This window comes from Echinops telfairi, unplaced genomic scaffold (genome assembly GCF_000313985.2).
Source record: "Echinops telfairi isolate 266 unplaced genomic scaffold, ASM31398v2 ScPeMD7_7457;HRSCAF=8495, whole genome shotgun sequence".
NCBI lineage: Eukaryota > Metazoa > Chordata > Mammalia > Afrosoricida > Tenrecidae > Echinops > Echinops telfairi.
Window position 1 is genome coordinate 17,195,550 of NW_022111357.1, and position 18,754 is coordinate 17,214,303.

Consider the following 18,754-nt stretch of genomic DNA (forward strand, 5'->3'; position numbering starts at 1 on the left):
TTTATTCATAAATGCATTGAGAAGTCTTTATATGCACAATGTATGTTTATGTATGTACCTTGCATAACCGCATGAGTCCATATGGCACAACACAACACAATTAACTATGTACATTTTTCATTACCTGAGTTTACTCTGATGACTTGCACTGAATGGAATGAGCCAGGGATGCATAGTCCGGACAGGAGCTGCTGACAGCCAGCCTCAAGCACCCTTCCAAATGATCATCAGTCATGGTGGAACGGTACTTGGACATAATGATCTTTCTGTGGAAAAAGGCTGACTCACATAAATAAGGAGAGCCGAATAATGCAGTCAAGGAAGTAGCATTTTTTCTCATGTTTGGGTACTTTCCCCCTGCGAGGAAGTTCCAGAACTGTTCATGCGCTCTGGACTTCAGCTGAATGTCGGCTTGTAGAGTCAATACAAACCATTCCTTACGAAAGTGATACGTTTTTGTCTTCTTTCTTGGTCCAGCTCCCCCACTCATTTTAATACCCTTTCTTATGTTAAGAGGAAAAAAAACAAGGTCTAAAAACTGGTGATAAGTTAGCTTGTCAGTTTTACTGCACTTAGCGCAGCTGTTTGCGCATGCGTCTGACTCCTAAACTTGCATCTGATTGGCTGCGCTGTATATCAATTAAGTGACGGGATTAATGATAGGCTTACATCTATTTTTCTAATGCCATGCGATCTACCCACACTAGCGATCCATTAGATCGCGACCACGTATTGAGCACCCCTGGATTACAGTATTAGAAATTCACAGACGCAGTTATACTCTGTCCTGTAGGGTCGCTATGAATCAGAATTAACTCAAGGTCAGTGATCGTAGGGTACTTGAGGCGGTAAATCGTTGAAATGGGAGACCTTTATCTGGTAGCCAGCGGGTTACGCGTTGGTCTGTTAACCACAAAGTGAGCAGTTCGGAAACGAAAAGGAGGCTGCTGCAGAACCGAGCAGTGTCTTGAAACAAGAAAATGATACGGTTTGGGGAACCCACGGGGCAGCTCTTCCTTTTCCTACAGGGTCGCTCTGAGTCAGAATGTATTCGATGGCAGGGAGTTTAGTTTCGAGAATCTGACAAGATGCAACTGGTGGGTTTGAGCCGAAAGCCTTATAGTTAGCAGTCCAAAGATGACCCAACAGCGCCGCCACCAGGTCTCCAATACGGTCGGCAGAGGATGGTTGTTGTTTTAGGGGGTGGAGCTTTTAAGACTGCTGACAATTGGCGGGAACGGAAGGGCGCGCAGCAACGGAAGTGACGTACATGTCAGTCACTTGGCAGAGGTAAGATTACACGGCCTAGGATGCGGAATCATTGGCTGTTTTCTTCAGACCCCGCCCACCCAGCGGCTCAAGGCTCTTTGCTTCCGCCTCCTGGGCGGGTTTTGCGACATCCGGCCCACCGGGAGCTGAGCGCGCGTCTTCAGGAGCGTGGCCAGAGAGGGTGGGGAGAAGCGCAGAATTCGCGAGCAGTGATTGGCTGAGAGGGGGCGCATCCTGAACGCTGATTGGTTCCGTCCTTCGCGGGCCGGAGTTTGTGGCACCAGCGAGAAGTGGGTTTAGCGGGGCGGCCACAACCCGGTCCGGAGGAGACTTGCGGGGCCCCCTTGTCCTGGTGTCTGCTGAGCGCCTCACCGGAGGCAGTCGCGACCGCGATGTGGAATAGTAAACATGGGTGGGGCGGAGGCGGATGTGAAGAGCGTGGCGGGTTAGGGGGAGGAAGGGCCGGGGTCGGAGAGGCCCGGAAGGGTGCAGAGGGAAAGTAGGGCGACGCGGGGAGTGTTTGGGGTGCTAACCGGGCTGTTGTTGAACACAGGTGGATTTGAGAGCTACAGCAGCTCCTCCTATGGTGGCGCCGGCGGCTACACGCAGTCCCCGGGGGGCTTTGGATCGCCGACCCCTACCCAGACCGAAAAGAAATCAGTAGGTTCAAAGTGTTTCGTTTGGTTTTACCCAGTTCTAAAGCTCCCAGCTCGTCTGTGGGAAATGTATGCATCCATGATTACAGGTTCATATACCTGTAGCGAGGAGCTGTACGATTTAAAAACGAAATCTTCCCTATTTTTGCAGCCAAATTGGGCTGCTAACCACCAGGTGGGTGGTTCAGACTCATCAGCGGTTGCACGGGAGAGAGGTGAGGCTGCCTGCTCGGGTTACAGCCTCCGAGACCCCCGGGGGCAGTTCCACTCTGCCCTACAGGGCCGCTGAGAGACAGAATTCACTCCTCGGCAATGAATCTGGGTTGTTTTGCGGTGGGTTGGTTTTTTAGTTTCTTAGCTTTGTTTTGAAATTTATCAAAATAGCGAGTGAGCCTGCTTTGCAGGAACACTCCGAACTGGTGTTTACTAGCATGTTTTGCACTCTACATGTGTTCAAAGTCGTTTTTTAACTAGATGGAAATATGGGACCGGACTGGAGAACTTAGCCCTTGAACTCAGAGATCTGGTTTTTGGCTCTGACATTAAGTTTGCAGGTATCTTTGGGCAAATTTCTAAACCTTGGGGGGGTGGTCAATTTGGTGCCTGTTAAATAAGGTTAATAATTCACGCCTCACAAAGTGGTTGAGACTTAATATCGTGTTATATTGGATATTATATCTGTGAGGGCTTCATACATATATGTGAATTATAATATAAAAGCTTGTGGCAGAAAAAACAAAAAAAAAAAGCTTGTGGCAAAATCACATTATCTTTGAATTCTGATTTTTTTTATGAACTTTGTGAAATTCCTTTGTACTTAGTCTTGTGCCTGCCCCAAGGTTGCTTTCAATAAATGGTCTTAGTGTCTTACTATTGAAATAGATTTGGTATATACCAAAAGACATAGGCCTTGGAATCAGTTTTGCCATTTAACTCGAAATGTGACTTTAGTGAAACATCTAGAACAATGGTTCTCAACCTTCCTAACGCTGTGACACTTTAATACAGTTGCTCATGTTGTGGTGACCCTCCAGCCATAAAATTACTTTCGTTGCTACTTCATAACTAATTTTGCTACTGTTATGAATTGGGCGACTGCTGTGAAAGGGTCATTCGACCCCCAGGTTGTGAACCTCTGATCTAAAAGCTTGTGGGGTTTTTTTTTCTTGTCTGTGTAACGGTTTTAGTATTATTCATAGATTAATTGTGAAAATTTCTAATGTATTATGTATGTAGGAAGGTGATCTATAAAATGGTTGCTTTTAACAACTGCTCTGACTCCAGCCTATGAATACAGGGCTAATTTGCCTTGTTTAGTATCATTTCAGATGTGGTGTTACTGGTTCAGTAGAAGCATGTTTTTGTATAACTTGTTGATAATCCCCATACCCGTACACTAGAAATGGCTCTCTATAATGTTATATAGTCCTGCTGTTAATTTACTCCATCGTGTAGCGGAGATGCAGGGACGGCCCCAGCTTTGAAAGCTAATAAATAACAAAAACCAGGTAGCGCACCACCCTTGAGTCCTGTGTGCAGTTCGGTTGGTTCTGACTCAGCAATCCGATCGATGTTCCACAGGATGGAACACGGCCTGCACCTGCACCATCCGCAGGATTCTTTGCTATGTGTGAGCACATCGTGCCGGCCCATCTCCTTGAAGGTCTTTCCTCTTTTTCATTCACTCTCTGCTGAGCATGATGTTCTCCAGGGATTGGTCTCTTCTAATAACACATCCAAAGTATATAAAACAAAATCTTGCCATCCTTTTAAATTTTATTCTTAATTTATTGGGGGCTCGCACAACTCTTATCACAATCCATACATACGTCCATTGTGTCGGCACATTTGTACATTTGTTGCCATCGTCATTCTCAAAACATTTGCTTTCTACTTGAGCCCGTGGTATCAGCTCCTCGTTTTTTCCCCTCCCTCCCTCACCCTTGATATTTTATAAATTATTATTTTGTTATGTCTTATACTGTCCGGCATCTCCCATCATCTACTTTTCTGTTGTCCGTCCCTCAGGGAGGGGGTTATATGTAGATCCTTGTTGGTTCCCCCTTTCTACCCCACCTTCCCTCCGCCCTCCTGGTATTGCCAATCTCACCACTGGTCCTGAGGGGTTCATTTGTCCTGGATTCCCTGTGTTTCCAGTTCCTAACTGTGCCAGTGTAACATCCTCTGGTCTAGCCGGATTTGTAAGGTGGAATTCGGATCATGATAGTGAGGGGGAGGAAGCTTTAAATAACTAGAGGACATTTGTATGTTTCATCAGTGCTACACTGCACCATTACTGGCTTTTCTCCTCCCTGTGACCCTTCTGTAAGGTGATGTCCAGTTACCTACAGATGGGGTTTGGGTCCCCACTTCGCACTCCCCCTCATTCATGTGATTTTTTTTTGTTCTTTGGTGCCTGATAACTGATCCCATCGACACCTCGTGATCACACAGGCTGGTGTGCTTCTTCCATGTGGGCTTTGTTGCTTCTGAGCTAGATGGCCGCTTGTTTCTCTTCAAGCCTTTAAGACCCCAGACGCTATTATCTTTTGATAGCCGCGCACCATCAGCTTTCTTCACCACATTTGCTTATGCACCCACCCTGTCTTCAGCGATCTTGTCGGGAAGGTGAGCATCATGGAATGCCAGGTTATTAGAACAAAGTGTTCTTGCATTGAGGGAGCACTTGAGGTCCAATGTCCATCTGCTACCTTAATACTAAACCTATAAATATATGCACATAAATCTATTTCCCCATCCTCATGTATAAATATATTTACATATGTACATGCCTGTATTTAGACCTCTATAAATGCACTTTGCCTCCTAGCTCTTTCCTCTATCTCCTTTTACTTTCCTCTTGTCCCACTGTCATGCTCAGCCTTCATTTGGGTTTCAGTAATTCCTCTCTATTACATTGCCTTTGATCAAGCCCTGCCAGGCCTTCTACACCCTCCTCGCCACTGATTTTGGATCACTTGTTGGTCCCTTTCCCCTGGGTTTGTTAACACCCTTCCTTTCCCCCACCTCCCCCATGTGTAACACCCACCCCCGTCCCTAACCTTCAGTCCTGTTGTTTTCTCCTCTAAATAGTGTATCCCGCCTATCCTATCTACCCTGTTTCCCCGAAAGTAAGACATCCCCTGAAAATAAGACCTACTTACTGTTTTGCCTCTCCCTGAAATATAAGGCATTCCCCCCGAAAATAAGGCCCCCTGAAGCTACCGTAACTCTGGACTCTGGACCGTAGTGGTGGCGCTGCTGCGCAGCTCACTGTTGACTGCAGCGCAGCCAGAGCAGACAGGAAGTGCGAAGTCTCTTTTAATAAAACAATAAACAATGTGTACCGTATTCTTCTTCATGGAAAAATAAGACATCCCTGAAAATAAGATCTAGCGCATCTTTGGGAGCAAAAATTAATATAAGACACTTGTCTTATTTTCGGGGAAACAGGGTAGATAGACCTGCAGCGATATAATATGCACAACAAGACAGAGCAAAACAAAACAACAAAAAGCCAATGACACAAGAAAAGCCTGTAAGTAGTTCACGGAATGTTTGTTGACCTTTTCCATCCTTGCTTCTTTTTTTTTTTACCGTCCTTGCTTCTAAAGAGCATTCTTGTATTTCTTCCAAGACAGGCATGTTTGTTCTTCTGGCAGTCTGGGGTAGATTTCGTTTCAAAGGGTTCCATTCTTTTGCATCCCTCTTTATTCATTGTCTGGCTCTCACGTGCCTCTGAGGTGACTGAAAATACCAGGGCTTCTGTCCTGCACACCTTAGTTCACAAAGTGACCCCTAGGTCTTTAGCAACAGGTTTCCCCAGCGCAATACTTGTGAGTATGCACAGAAGCTGCACAAATGCAGAATTTGGTGAGCAGCCTCTTCTCTATTTGTAGTTGTCTTTTTACCAGATCGTACAGAAGAAATTCCAGCCCTCTAATTTTGCCTTGGGAGCCATGGTTGCATAGTGAGTTACTCGTCCATACAAGGTCAGTAGTTCAAAACCACAGGTGAAAAATGAAGCTTTCTAATTCCGAGAGTTACAGTCCCAGAAACCCACGGGAGGCAGTTCTGTCCTGTCCTGTCAGGTAACTGTGAGTCCAAATGGGCTCAATGGCAGTGGATTTGAGGTTTGTGAAGGAGAATTGTTTCTCATTCTTTCTCCCATACGTAATTACTTTTCTCTATTCCAGTTGTTAGAATTGGCATATTTATCTCAGAATCTTGACTCAAATTATGTGTTTAAAGTACTTTTTCAGAGAAAGATGGTAGATATAGGTTGAGGCCTCAAACCCAGGTCGTTTTGTTTTTATAGCTAATACGTTTTCCCGAGTAAATGAAATAAACAATGCTGTTTCAAATATTCTTTATTGAATATGAACCTATTATTTTTGGTTGAATCACTTGAAATTGCTGATTATTTTTATTTTTAAAAGGGTGATTTTTTTTTTTTTGGCCTTGTATTGCCCAAGTTGCCTATAATTCATGGTCAGCTGTAAAAGTAGTACTTGGCAGCACCTGCTATATACACTATATATATATTTCAATCACTTTTTCAGAAGAGGTGGAACTAGGATTTGAACATAGGCTTTTAGGACCATCTGGTTCTGAGTCCCGTGTTCTTACTCTTGTTGCCACATTGGCTCTTAGTTTTCTTACATTGAAGGTATAGTGAAAATCTCTACTGTGATAAGTGAAAACAGAAAATAAGGTAGCTGATTTGTGAGAGAGCCTGAGGCCCCTGACTTCAATAAATATGGTAACATAAAATTGAAAAGCAATTGCTTTTTTCACATCCTTTTTTAAAGCTGTGGCATACTTGAGCAATGAAGAACAAAAGTTAATGTGATGCAAATATTGAATGCTTCTGGCTTCCCAGATAATAGTCCAAGTGCATTGCCGTATTACATTTGGCTTTCAGATATCCAAGAGCACACTGCTATTGAGTGGTGGTGGTTGGCAGCCATCAACTAACCTACATGCGAATTCTTTTTTTACTGTTTGTTAGCTATATGACCTCGGTTTCCATCTTTGTGAAGCCAGGATAGTGGATTTTTTTTTTTAATCATTTTATTAGGGGCTCATACAACTCTTATCACAGTCCATACATACATCAGTTGTGTAAAGCACATTTGTACATTCATTGCCCTCATCATTCTCAGAACATTTCCTCTCCACTTAAGCCCCTGGCATTAGGTCCTCATTTTTCCCCTCCCCCCTCTTTTTTTTAATTTTTTTTAAGTCTTTAGTGTTAGGTCTGTGTTAAGTATTTGGCACATGCTGTCAATGTGATCCATACTTCTATTGGCCTTATGAACCCTGGTGCTGCCGCATCCCAAGGCTGGCATCCATGGAAGCAGACCCCCACAGCCTTCTCCTGTGGTTGAGAAGAGAGCCGGTGTGCAATGAGTGGTGCTGATTCTTCTCTCAATTGAACTCATGCATCTTTTTTTTTTTCTTTTCAGCGAGCCCGAGCCCAGCACATTGTACCCTGCACCATATCCCAGCTGCTCTCTGCCACTCTGGTCGATGAAGTGTTCAAAATTGGCAATGTTGAAATTTCACAGGTATGTAAAAAGCATTTGTGCTTCTTAATTGTTTAATCATAGGAAGAGCTTAATAAGACTTACATTGTTTTAAAACTGTGTGTAACCTTGGTGCCCAGGAAAACCAACCTTTTTTACCCTCTCCTCACTTAGGTCATCATTGTGGGGATAATCAGACATGCAGAAAAGGCACCAACCAACATTGTTTACAAAATCGATGACATGACAGCTGCTCCCATGGATGTTCGGCAGTGGGTTGACACAGATGTAAGCAATTGCTTTTAAATCAGGGTGGGTTCATTTGGGACTTTGGGAGTGCCACACTTTTTCTGTCTTAACTTTAAGATTTTTCCTTTTTTCTTAGGTTTTTCTTATAAAAATGATACATAAACAAGACATTATAGACAGACCCTAAAATAAAGGTTAATAGATGTGATATATTTTGATTATATAAAGGTATAAAACCTCCTAAATGACCCAGAATTCAAAAACTAAAGTTAAAACCCAAGTGACAGGAGACGCTAGAATGTAAACTACAGGAAAAGAAGTGTTTTCATCTTGTTCACCACTTGCTCACACACACACTAGAACAGTGCTAGTAACTGAGTCAATGACTATCTTGGTGAATGGGGAACTATGTGTAACATTACAAACCACTTTAAAATTTTAATTAATAAAAACTGTACAAACTGAAAAAAGCAACTGTGCACCTTAGGAAAATGGGCAAGAAGATGCACAGGTAATTCATCAAAGACAAAGTACCAATAGCAGCGACAAGAAACTTGTTAGGACAATCAGGGTCACTAAACATCGGGGTCCCATTGGCTCTTTCTAAGTTGGCACAAAAAGAGACTGGCAATGCCTGGTTCTATGAGAGCAGCAGCTAGCACGGTGCCTGGCGCTTATAGCTGCTTCGGTTTTTTTTAACGATTTATTGCTTGTATAGACATGGGGTACCATTCTACACAGATGTCATGGATACCCAGTAGTATAACTTGTCTCAAAGATAACCTGAATCAACATTGTCGATCAGTGGATGTTGTCCCACCAATTCCACTCCCAGGGATTTACATTCAAGAAATAATTTTAAATATGTAAGTTTCAACTATATGTTAATCATAGCATTTTTTTGTGCAGTAAACTCTGGGGCAGCCTTAACATGCTAGCAGTGGTTGTATAGTGGAAACACGTTGGACTGCTAACCCCAAGGTTACCGGTTCCAAACCACCAGCTGCTCTGCAGGAGAAAGATGAGGCTTTCCATTCTTTTGACGAAACCCACAGGGCAGACCTATCCTGCCCTATAGGATTGCTGTGATTTGGAAGGAACTCCATGGCGGGGAGTTTGGTTCCGTTTGTATCTTATAAAAACTGCAACTGATAAGGAAGTGTGTACTTTGTTACAAAGAGGTCTTTTTCATAAATCATTGAGGGGAAAACGCATGTTTAAGAATGATAGACTCCCATTTGCAAAGCAGCATGTTTAAAAACATGGAGAAACAGGTGTTGCTTTTTACCCTTTTAAAAAAGATCAGAAGGTTTGCTATTTTTGTTTTCCTTTTGAAAATATGTTCATTATTGAAAACTTGGATAATTTGTGTATGCTATTCTCACTCTACAAAGTACAAGAAAGCTGTGGAGTATTACCCCTCTGGAAAAGAGAAGCTAATTCATTCAAAAGCAATTACTGGAGTACCCGTTCTGAACTAGATTGTGCTGGGTTCCAGATAGACAAAGAGTCAAGGGCTCTGCCATCAAAGTGGGGGATAGATAACACAGATGCAACACGTCTCATACAGAATGCCCGTGCTTATTTTTGCCAAATTGTCTTTTAAAATTCTGAAGTCCCACAGATGACTACTGTTACAACATATTTTTGTACATAGCCTCTCAGACATCTCTCTGCATCTCTCTAAATTCAGGTGTGTGTGCAGTTTTACATCAAAGGGAGAATATGGTATGCCGCTGCTCTGTAGCCTGTTCACTCAACTGTCACAAGCTTATTTCTTAGGGTTATATCTTCGAGTTTTCCCCACCACTTATCTGTCAGTTTGTTGTACTGTGGTGACTTGTGTATTATTGTGATGCTATCTCACTGATATTTGAAATACCAGCAGTAACCCAAAATGAACAGGCTTCAGCAGGACTTCTGGACTAAGAACAGACTATGAAGAAGAATAAGCAGCCTGATCACTTAGGGATTAGCCACTGAAACCCAATGAGCAGAAGCAGAATGTAGTCAGTACCCGAAGACGAGCCCCTCAGGGCCTCAGGCACTCAGAACATGACCAGTCAAAGTGGAGTCGGCCAGACGGTGCGGCTGGAGTCAAGCCAGCAGGAGTCAGCCTTCCGGATGTCCCTTTGCTGAGGGTGCACACCTCACAGTGATCCGAAATAGTGGCAAACACCAGTTATTAGTTGAAGCTTCGAACGTACGAAGTATGAATCTAGGAAAATAGGAAGTCGTGAAAAGTGCAGGGAAACAAAGATCGCTCCTCTAGGTGTTACTTGTCTGCATACGAGGAAATCCAGGCAACACTCAGTTTGCAGTCAAGATTATCCTGAGACTCGTTTTAGGATTCGTCAATGTCTAGGGTCCATGAGAATTTGAAATTCTCTTCTGCATTTTCCCTCCTTTGATTAGGATTCTTTAAAGAATAAAATCAGCTTACATATTTTTCCTTGTAACTTTGTTCCAATTCTCCAAAAATGATTCCTTACTATCCATGTTAACATTGTGAGGCATATTTCCCTCCACAGAAGGTCATACTCTGTGTGGTTTATTGTTGGCTTTTATTTATTGATTTACTTTATTACTCTGTAGTTTTGTAGTCAACGTTTGTCTTCTGAGACAATAAGGATTCTGTAAGTATATCATTTCAATGGTTGTAGAATATCCCCTTACTTGAATGTGCACCTGTTCGGTATTTCTGTTATTTTACATTCTGTGGTGTTCTAAATGTGCTATGATAAATATTATAGTTACTTCTTAAAGCTTGGGTTTTGTGTGGGTTTTTTTTCATTATTACCGAACGTTTCTAGAAGTAGAATTTTCCCAATAAGTATATCCTCCAGAAACTGAATTGCCTGAAAGCATTGAATGCGTTTTTAGTGACTACAAAACTTAGAACTTTGAAGTTGAAAATTACCTTTATAGGTACGTGTATTCTATTTTCCTTATTTTACAAAATAGTGCAATTCAAAAGTGGAAACTAGTTATGGCCATCTCGGGGTTTTAGTTCTACTTGCTCTTTCTGTACAGAGTCTACCAATTTTACAGTGACTTTCCACCAACAGCACTTAGCCTCGGTGTCTTTCTGTTAGGACGCGAGTGGTGAAAACACGGTGGTTCCGCCCGAGACGTACGTGAAAGTGGCTGGCCACCTGAGGTCTTTCCAGGTGAGTCATGGTCAGAATGAAGTGACAGTGGAATATATTGGCATCAAGCATTTTCTGGTTTTGTGTCTGTTAGATCCTTCATTATACTTCACGTTTAAAGGGAGAATACTGACGTAATTCCATCATTCAGAAGAAGATAACTTTGTGGTCACTGTAATAGAAACAGGATGGTGGGAAAACCAGGTTCTCCCCTCCGAGTTCAGCTAGAGTCAAAAGACTCGATTGCTGACAGCTGGGTTTGTTGAAGTCCCCCATTAGTAGCTGTATTTGTTTTGTTTTGTTTTGTTTTTAAACATTTTATTAGGGGCTCATACAACTTAGCGCAATCCATACACACATCAATTGTGAAAGCGCATTTGTACATCATTCTCAAAACATTTTCTCTCCACTTAAACCCCCAGCATTAAATCCTCATTTTTCCCTCCCTCCCTGCTCCCCCCTCCCTCATGAGCCCTTGATAGTTTATAAATTGGTATTTTGTCATATCTTGCCCTGTCCGACGTCTCCCTTCACCCACTTTTCGGTTGTCTGTACCCCAGGGAGGAGGTCACATATAGTTCCTTGTAATCGGTTCCCTCTTTCCTACCCACTCTCCCTCTACCCTCCCTGTTCCACCACTCACACCACTGGTCCTGTAGGGCTCATCCGCCCTGGATTCCCTGTATTTTCAGTTCCTATCTGTACCAGTGTACCTCCTCTGGTCTAGCCAGACTTTCAAGGTCAAATTCGAGTCATGGTAGTGGGAGCAGGGAGGAAACATTTAGGAACTAGAGGAAAGTTGTATTTTTCATCGTTACAAGGGGATCTCCAGTGGCCTACTCATGGGCTTTGGGTCTCCACTCCGCACTCCCCCCATCATTCACTATGGTAAGATTTTTTGTTTTGATGATGCCTTATACCTGATCCCTTTGACACCTCGTGGTTGCATAGGCTGGTGTGCTTCTTCCATGTGGGCTTTGTTGCTTCTGAGCTAGATGACCACTTGATTACCTTCAAGCCTTTAAGACCCCAGACACTACTTTTTGATAGCCGGGCACCATCAGCTTTCTTCGCCACATTTACTTATTCACCGCTTTGTCTTCAGCGGTTGTGTCGGGAAGGTGAGCATCATAGAATGCCAATTTACTAGAAGAAAGTATTCTTGTGTTGAGGGAGTACTTGAGTGGAGACCCAATGTCCTTGTTTTGTTTTTTAACTTGACCATTTGAATTAAGCCTGGGTTAAAATATATAACTTTTCCATCTTGGCAAAATACTATCAGAAAAGCCAAGTGTATTGACTTGAGTGTGCTTATCTTTTTCCTTTCCTTTTAATAGAATAAAAAAAGTCTGGTGGCTTTTAAAATCATGCCCCTGGAGGATATGAATGAGTTCACCACCCATATTTTGGAAGTGGTCAACGCGCACATGATGCTGAACAAACTGAGCAGCCAGGTGAGTGCCTTCCCTGGAGCACTTTCTCTCTCCCCGAGAAGAACATAACTGCTTGTGCACTTGGGTTCCTGTGGTATTTTGAATGTTGAGTCATTCCGCACAACATTGTTTCAACCACTAAGCTGTTTGAAGACTGCTAGCCTGAGAAGCCGCTCACTCTTACTGAGTCCCTTCTGACTGAGGACAGAGGAGCACACTGCCCCAGAGTGTTTCCAAGGCTGTAAGTCTTGCCCATGACTTTGTCTGAGTGCTTAGTGGTTCAAACCACCAACCTTGCCATTAGCAGCTATGAGTCTGAAAAGAATCATAAGTTTTGTTTTGTTTTTAACTTCTAAGATGTAGGCATTTAATGAAGGTTGTTGTAGGAATAACTTAATGACTTGTTCCCTTGTGATCTTCCACTGGGTGTATTTGATCCTCTATCATTCTTCTTATTAAGTTCAACAGGTTACACCTTGACTGAGTGTGCACTGTGTGTATGCCACGCACTGTGCAAAGACGAGGGGGGTTTTACGGCCAATAATGCACTGCGTGTTGGGATAGGATAGGGGCCAGGTGCTTGGAGGGAAGACTTGAGGATGCCAGTTGACTGAGTGTATATGGGGATATTAAGGAACGCTTTCCAGAGGCAGGAGTTGGGCTGAGAAGAGTGGTTGCCAGATAGGAAAAGGGAGAAGCGCATGCTCAGGCCAGAGGCATGTTTGCAAGTGAAGTTAAAAAGCAGCCCAGTGCAACTGAGCAGTGTGTTGAGGAGGAGTGGTCAACAACGAAGGAGAGCCTGAAAACTAGTTGACTGGGCTTCAGCGGTGTGCCTAGGAGGGTGTTCTGTTGTCAGTAGAGGGAGCCACTGAGGCCCTTGGTCAAAGGAGGTTGCTAAGGAGGTAGCGTTGTGCAGGGTTTTAAGTGGAATAGGAGTCTCAACCTTCCTCTTGCTGCGACCCGTTCATACAATTCCTCGTGTTGTGACCCCCACCCCCCAACCATAACATTATTTTCGTTACTTCATAACTCATTTTGCTACTGCTATGAATCGGGTGACCCCTGTGAAAAGGTCGTTCCACCCTCAAAGGGGTCGCGCCGACCCACAGGTTGAGCACTGCTGGTCTAGAGTTTGAGTTCCCAGTCAGGAGGCCAGACGTGGCTAAGATTCTTGGCCTGTGTGGGAGGTGAGAAAATGGAGATTTTCAGAATACTGCGGTCTGCAGAATTGGGTTGGGTTTACTAATTGGGGCAAACAGGTTTGGTAAGAAAAGTGATAGGATTAATTTTGAAGTGTCTGGGAGGTATCCAGGTAGACACGTGCAGTAGATTGGAATAAAGGCCTGTGTCTTGTGGGTGTGGGTCGGATGAAATCTTGGGAATGTTCAGTTGATGAGGGATACTGAGTAGTTTTGAGAGGTGAATGGGGACCTAGGGAAAAAAAAATGCCATTAGTCATAATAGTCCAGTTGTTCTCCACTGTGGGTCGTGACCTCTTTGGGGGGGTCAAATGACCCTTTTACAGGGGTCGCCCAATTCATAACAGTAGAAAAATTAGTTATGAAGTAGCAACGAAAACAATTTTATGGTTTGGGGTCACCGCAACATGAGGAACTGTATTAAAGGGTCAAGGCATTAGGAAGGTTGAGGACCACTGTGATAGATTCGGATCTCAAGGAGGGCGGGAAATGTGGAATTGAAACTCAGAGTCATGGAAATCAGACTAATTCTGTTGAGACTTAGAATCCTGAATCTAATGTCTGCAAAAAAATCTCTAAACCTTAAACCAGAACTGTCCCTTGAAGCCATGGTTAAACTAAACAATGGTTGAGCCAAAAGAATAGACTTGCTGCCTGGAGCATAGTGCTATTAGAAAGAGTTCCTTCTGTCCCCACAGCAGTTCATTTAAAGCACACTGGAGACATTTCAAGGGCAGAGAGCCTATTAAGTAATGATGATAAAAAACAACCTGGGTAGAGATAGAAGGAGACACAATAGAAATGTGCTGGGCTTTGAACCTGCTTCTTCCAGTTGGACCTTGTACTGAGAATTTGCATTTCCACCCTAGATATCCTGAATCAGAATTGATGTTTTAACAAACTTCCCAGCTGATTCTTCCTGTAGATATGTAAGAATGTGTACACAGGAGACGTGCTGACTCCCCCATCATACATTAAGCCTCGTGGGCTCTCAGTAGAACTTGAGTCATTGGGATAGCAAGTCTCCAGGTGCTTGTCCTCTCAGGACTGTTACTCCTCTGGCTTCTCTCCCCGTCAACACAAAGCGCCACCTTTCTCCCACCTTGGGGTGTTCATGTGCTTCCACAGGGTTATTTTACCCTTCTAGGAAATACTCGTTAGATAACAGATGTCCCTTCCCATGTAAAAAAATTGCTACAGGGAAAATTCTGTGCTTAAACATTTGCCTGTTAGGGTTTTGTTGTTTTGTAAAATTAACAAGCTGTTGATAAAGCAAAAGTTTTAACTTGGTGAACAATCTAATGTGAGCTTATTTTTTAACTCAGCCCTCAGCAGGGAGAGCACCTATCAGTAATCCAGGAATGGGCGAAGCAGGGAACTTTGGTGGGAACAGCTTCGTTCCAGCAAATGGCCTCACCGTGGCCCAAAACCAGGTAAGCTGCCTGAATGGCTCCAGGAGTGTGAAGCACCACCAGCCCTAAATTGTGTGATCTCCTCGATGATTTAAGTCCTCACCGAGGTCTCTTTCCTGCACACCGGTTTGGGAATCTGGTTTATGCGTGGTTGCTAGAATTTTTGTCTGATTTGATTCTTCAGGTACTGAATTTGATTAAAGCTTGCCCAAGACCCGAAGGATTGAACTTTCATGATCTCAAGTCTCAGCTCAACTCCATGAATGTGTCCTCCATCAAGTGAGTAGTTTTCTCGCTGATGAGAAATGAGCTAAACCAAAGTAACTTGACTGAAACCTGATTAGGGTGGATTTGGATCAGCCATGATAGTAGCTTTTAAGAGTCCCAAAGTTGAAAGAAACAGCCTGTGTATATATATACACACAGCCTATCTCCAGAAAGGAAATCAGCAACAATATCCTGTTAAAACCCCGGGAGGTGGTTCTCCTCCCCCACCCACCCCCCAGTGTACCCAGCATCATTTCATTTGTGCAGCCCATCGCTGGGCTCCCATTATGTACTGGGGATCTAATTTGGGGACTTAGTTTGAAGGAGTGAAGTCTTAGTTCATGGATCAGATATTACAGCCCCTTTGGCATTACTGTCCCTCTTGTGCAGGTAAGTGTGTCTAACCCTAAAGCCATTAGTCAGGACTACCAGCCCCCTTGCCCTAATTTTGGGTTCCACAGCAGCTCCCTGGTTCCCAATGTTCTGAGTTAACCAGATCAGCTGAGTAGTGTGGTCCTTGTGACAGTGACTCTTCTGGTAAATCAGTTGGTGGAGATTTCAGGTAGAAATTTCTTTCTACTCATACCAGCCCTGTAGGGCAGTAGAACTGCCGTCTGGGTTTCAAAGGCAGTGGTCTTTGCAGAAGCAGACCGCCACATCTTTCTCCCGCAGTGTCCGCAGGGCTCAAACTGTCTAGCTTTTCCATGAGGGGCCGACATCACTGCACCACCATAGAAAAGACCTGCTGAGGGCTGATGCTGTTTTCTGCCCTATCGAGTGAAGAGAGTCATTCCTGTCTCAGGCGTGGTGATGAAGGGACACAGACTCCTTAGCACAGTGGGTGTGTGTAAACTGTCAACTTTTGGTATCAGTTGTGATTGACAGAGGGCCTTACAGCAGTGGTCACACCATTTCTAGAAAGACCTATTCTTTTACTTCCTGCAACATCTCTGGGGAGCCAGAGCAGTGGAGTGGGGACGGCAGCAGTCACAGCAGTTGTATTTATTTGTGTGCACGCCGGGTTGCCCGTACACAATTTGGGGCGATCGCTGCAGCCCCCGCACCTAGCCACCATCTGCAGATGACCTCAGGGCTGCGGTTTGGCCAGCACGTCTGTGAGACCCTCCTGTGAACAAAGGGGCCGTGAGCTCTTCTGAGTCGATTAGAAATGAGGAGTGGAGTGGAGTTTACATTTACTCGGCCAGACTGAAAGGCAGCTTTCCCAGAAAGCATTTTACTCTCTTCCCTGCAAATGACCCCGCGTTTCTGCCTTCTTTTCTAGGCAAGCTGTGGATTTTCTCAGCAATGAGGGCCACATCTATTCCACTGTGGACGACGAACATTTTAAATCCACAGACGCAGAATGACCGGCGCTCATTGGGACCGAAGATACCGTGTAGCTGGATCTGTTTTCACAGCCTGTGGCATCCAGCTGGGCGTAGTATCTGTCAGTCGACTTCTCGGAAGTGGGCTTCATCTAAGAAGTCTCAACGTCCCTTTGAAACTTGCTCTTCGTTTTTTGTTTTGTTTTTTGTGGCGCTTGGTCATTGACGGATGTAACGGGGTGGGCTGTCTTGGGAAGGTTACAAGTGCACTAGTTCAATTTCAAGATAGAATTGACAAAGAGATGCTACCAAAAAGAATTGGCCAGTTTTATACTTCCCCAAATGTTTCCTTGTTAGGAGAAAATGAGCAAGACTAGAGCCCCATGGCAGGGAGCTAGCCCAGGGACCTGCGAGGCTCTGCCTGGTTTTGTTGCCCACTTTGGTTACGTGAGTTAACGTCTATAAGAATCGCCCTTCCTGCAGCCTCATCATGACTGCTGCTGAAAGCGTGTTGCTGTGGGTGTGAGGTGCTGGCCCAGTGGGCCCAGCAGAGGAAGACATGGGACTGTGTGTGACGCTCAAGTGAGGGCAGCCTCACGGTTAATAAAACTGTTTATATGGGACACACGGAGGCTGCTGCTTTTCTTAGCTGGTATAATTCCTGTTTACTCATCTGAGGCCATGTGGCAGCGTGAGCCCTGACTTTGAGTGTTGGGTATTCTATTCCCCTCTTTAGTTTTGATCTTGAGCAAGCTGCATCAGCTATGAGCAACTCCATTTCCTCATTTATTGAGCGGACAGGGTTTATTTCTTCATAGACTGTTGTGAAGATTGAATGAAATAAAGTCTGTAAAGTAGCCTTGCCATTAGTAAGTGGATTCTTAGGTGAGCCCCGTCCACCCGGAATGCTTAGCTAGATGTGATCGTGTAACTACCATTTGACTTCAAGGTTCGGACTTTGAAAGGTCTGTGGCTAGCTAGTCCTTACCCAAGCTGACCAGGTGTTGTGGGAAAGTAAATTACATTCCAGAAGTGGGTGACACTTTGAAAGAACCAATTTTGAGATGATACAGAGGTAACATGCAAATGAACTCTGTCATCGGCACTAGCACAACTGAGAAGTCTGCCAGTTTCTAAATGAGAGCCCCCAGCAGCTGTGAAGACGGTGCCCGCCCGACACTCCCAGTTTCTAATGGTGACTTGTTTTTTACACACACAAAGCAGTTTCCATTCTGGGAGCTATGAATTACTTAAAACCCAGTCAACCAATTCATTTATTTGCAAGTATTTCCATTCTTGATTATTTTCTCAACAAAAGGCAGTGGATAAAAGCAGGTGTACAAAGAATTGTCATCTGGTTTCTGAACCCTAGCAAGAGAGCAGGCCAAGCCATTTGTAGAGGAACGAGGCCCCATTCTTTATAGAGCTCCGACTTGCATTTGGGGCATGTATGGTCACCTTAGCATGCTGTTGACACAGCAGGAACTGTGAGGACTTCTCTCCTGAAGCAGTGAGCTGACCCAGCACCGCCCCCAAACCCACGGCCACTGACGAGACTCCAGCTGTGTTCACTCAGCGCATGTTGCCTTTGGTTTTCTTTCAGAAGTTGTATTAGCACTTCACAGGTCTTACAACTCAATAATTCCTCATATGAGCAGTTTCTCAGCCATCTACTTCAGTACTGCTGTCGCTGGGCTGTTTGGGGAACGCAGGCTCCTCCATGCCCTTGGATCCACCTGACGTCGGTGGGGAAGTGCGGCACCTTGGGAAATCTTTTAGAAGGCTAACAGACCGTAAGAATTGGCATCTCGTGGTGTCATCGGCACCTTGGGAAATCTTTTAGGAGGCTAACAGAAAGACCGTAAGAATTGGCATCTCGTGGTGTCATGGGTGTGTTTTGTTTGGCTACAAAACGATAGAAACTTATTAAAAATAACAAAATATGAAGCTCTTGTTTCTCAATCCCCTCGTCTGGGGTTATACACTTTTTTTTTATTTTAATTTTCAAGCAAAGAACATTACGTTTTAAATTGGACAAGGTTAAGACAACTGGAGACATCATCCGGATGGCGGAGACGTGTTAGTAATGGTGTCTAAAGTTTTTCTGGGATACAGAACTTAAAAGAATATGGGAGGTTTAAAGAGAACTGTCTCAAACATTGGTGGCTAGTTGTTTTTTTGTGTGTTTTTTAAAGTCATTTTATTGGGGGCTCATACAACTCATCACAATCCATACATACATCAATTGTATAAAGTACATTTGTTAC

General features: G+C 44.0%; 1 protein-coding gene across 1 annotated transcript; it reads left to right on the top strand.

The window, feature by feature from the left end:
* The first annotated feature begins 1,558 nt into the window (after positions 1-1,558).
* Positions 1,559-17,344, top strand: RPA2 (replication protein A2). Its single transcript, XM_004705059.2, has 9 exons — positions 1,559-1,671; positions 1,823-1,929; positions 7,394-7,495; positions 7,628-7,741; positions 10,798-10,872; positions 12,189-12,305; positions 14,809-14,916; positions 15,080-15,174; positions 16,445-17,344. The coding sequence occupies exons 1-9, from the start codon at positions 1,662-1,664 to the stop codon at positions 16,527-16,529; spliced, it is 813 nt and encodes a 270-aa protein (XP_004705116.1). The 5' UTR covers positions 1,559-1,661; the 3' UTR covers positions 16,530-17,344.
* The last annotated feature ends 1,410 nt before the right edge of the window (positions 17,345-18,754 follow it).

Excerpts from the sequence above, each read along its gene's own strand:
- RPA2 (XM_004705059.2), top strand. Across the intron at positions 12,306-14,808 it reads TGAACAAACTGAGCAGCCAG|CCCTCAGCAGGGAGAGCACC; the intron begins GTGAGTGCCTTC and ends TTTTTAACTCAG. Across the intron at positions 15,175-16,444 it reads ATGAATGTGTCCTCCATCAA|GCAAGCTGTGGATTTTCTCA; the intron begins GTGAGTAGTTTT and ends CTTCTTTTCTAG.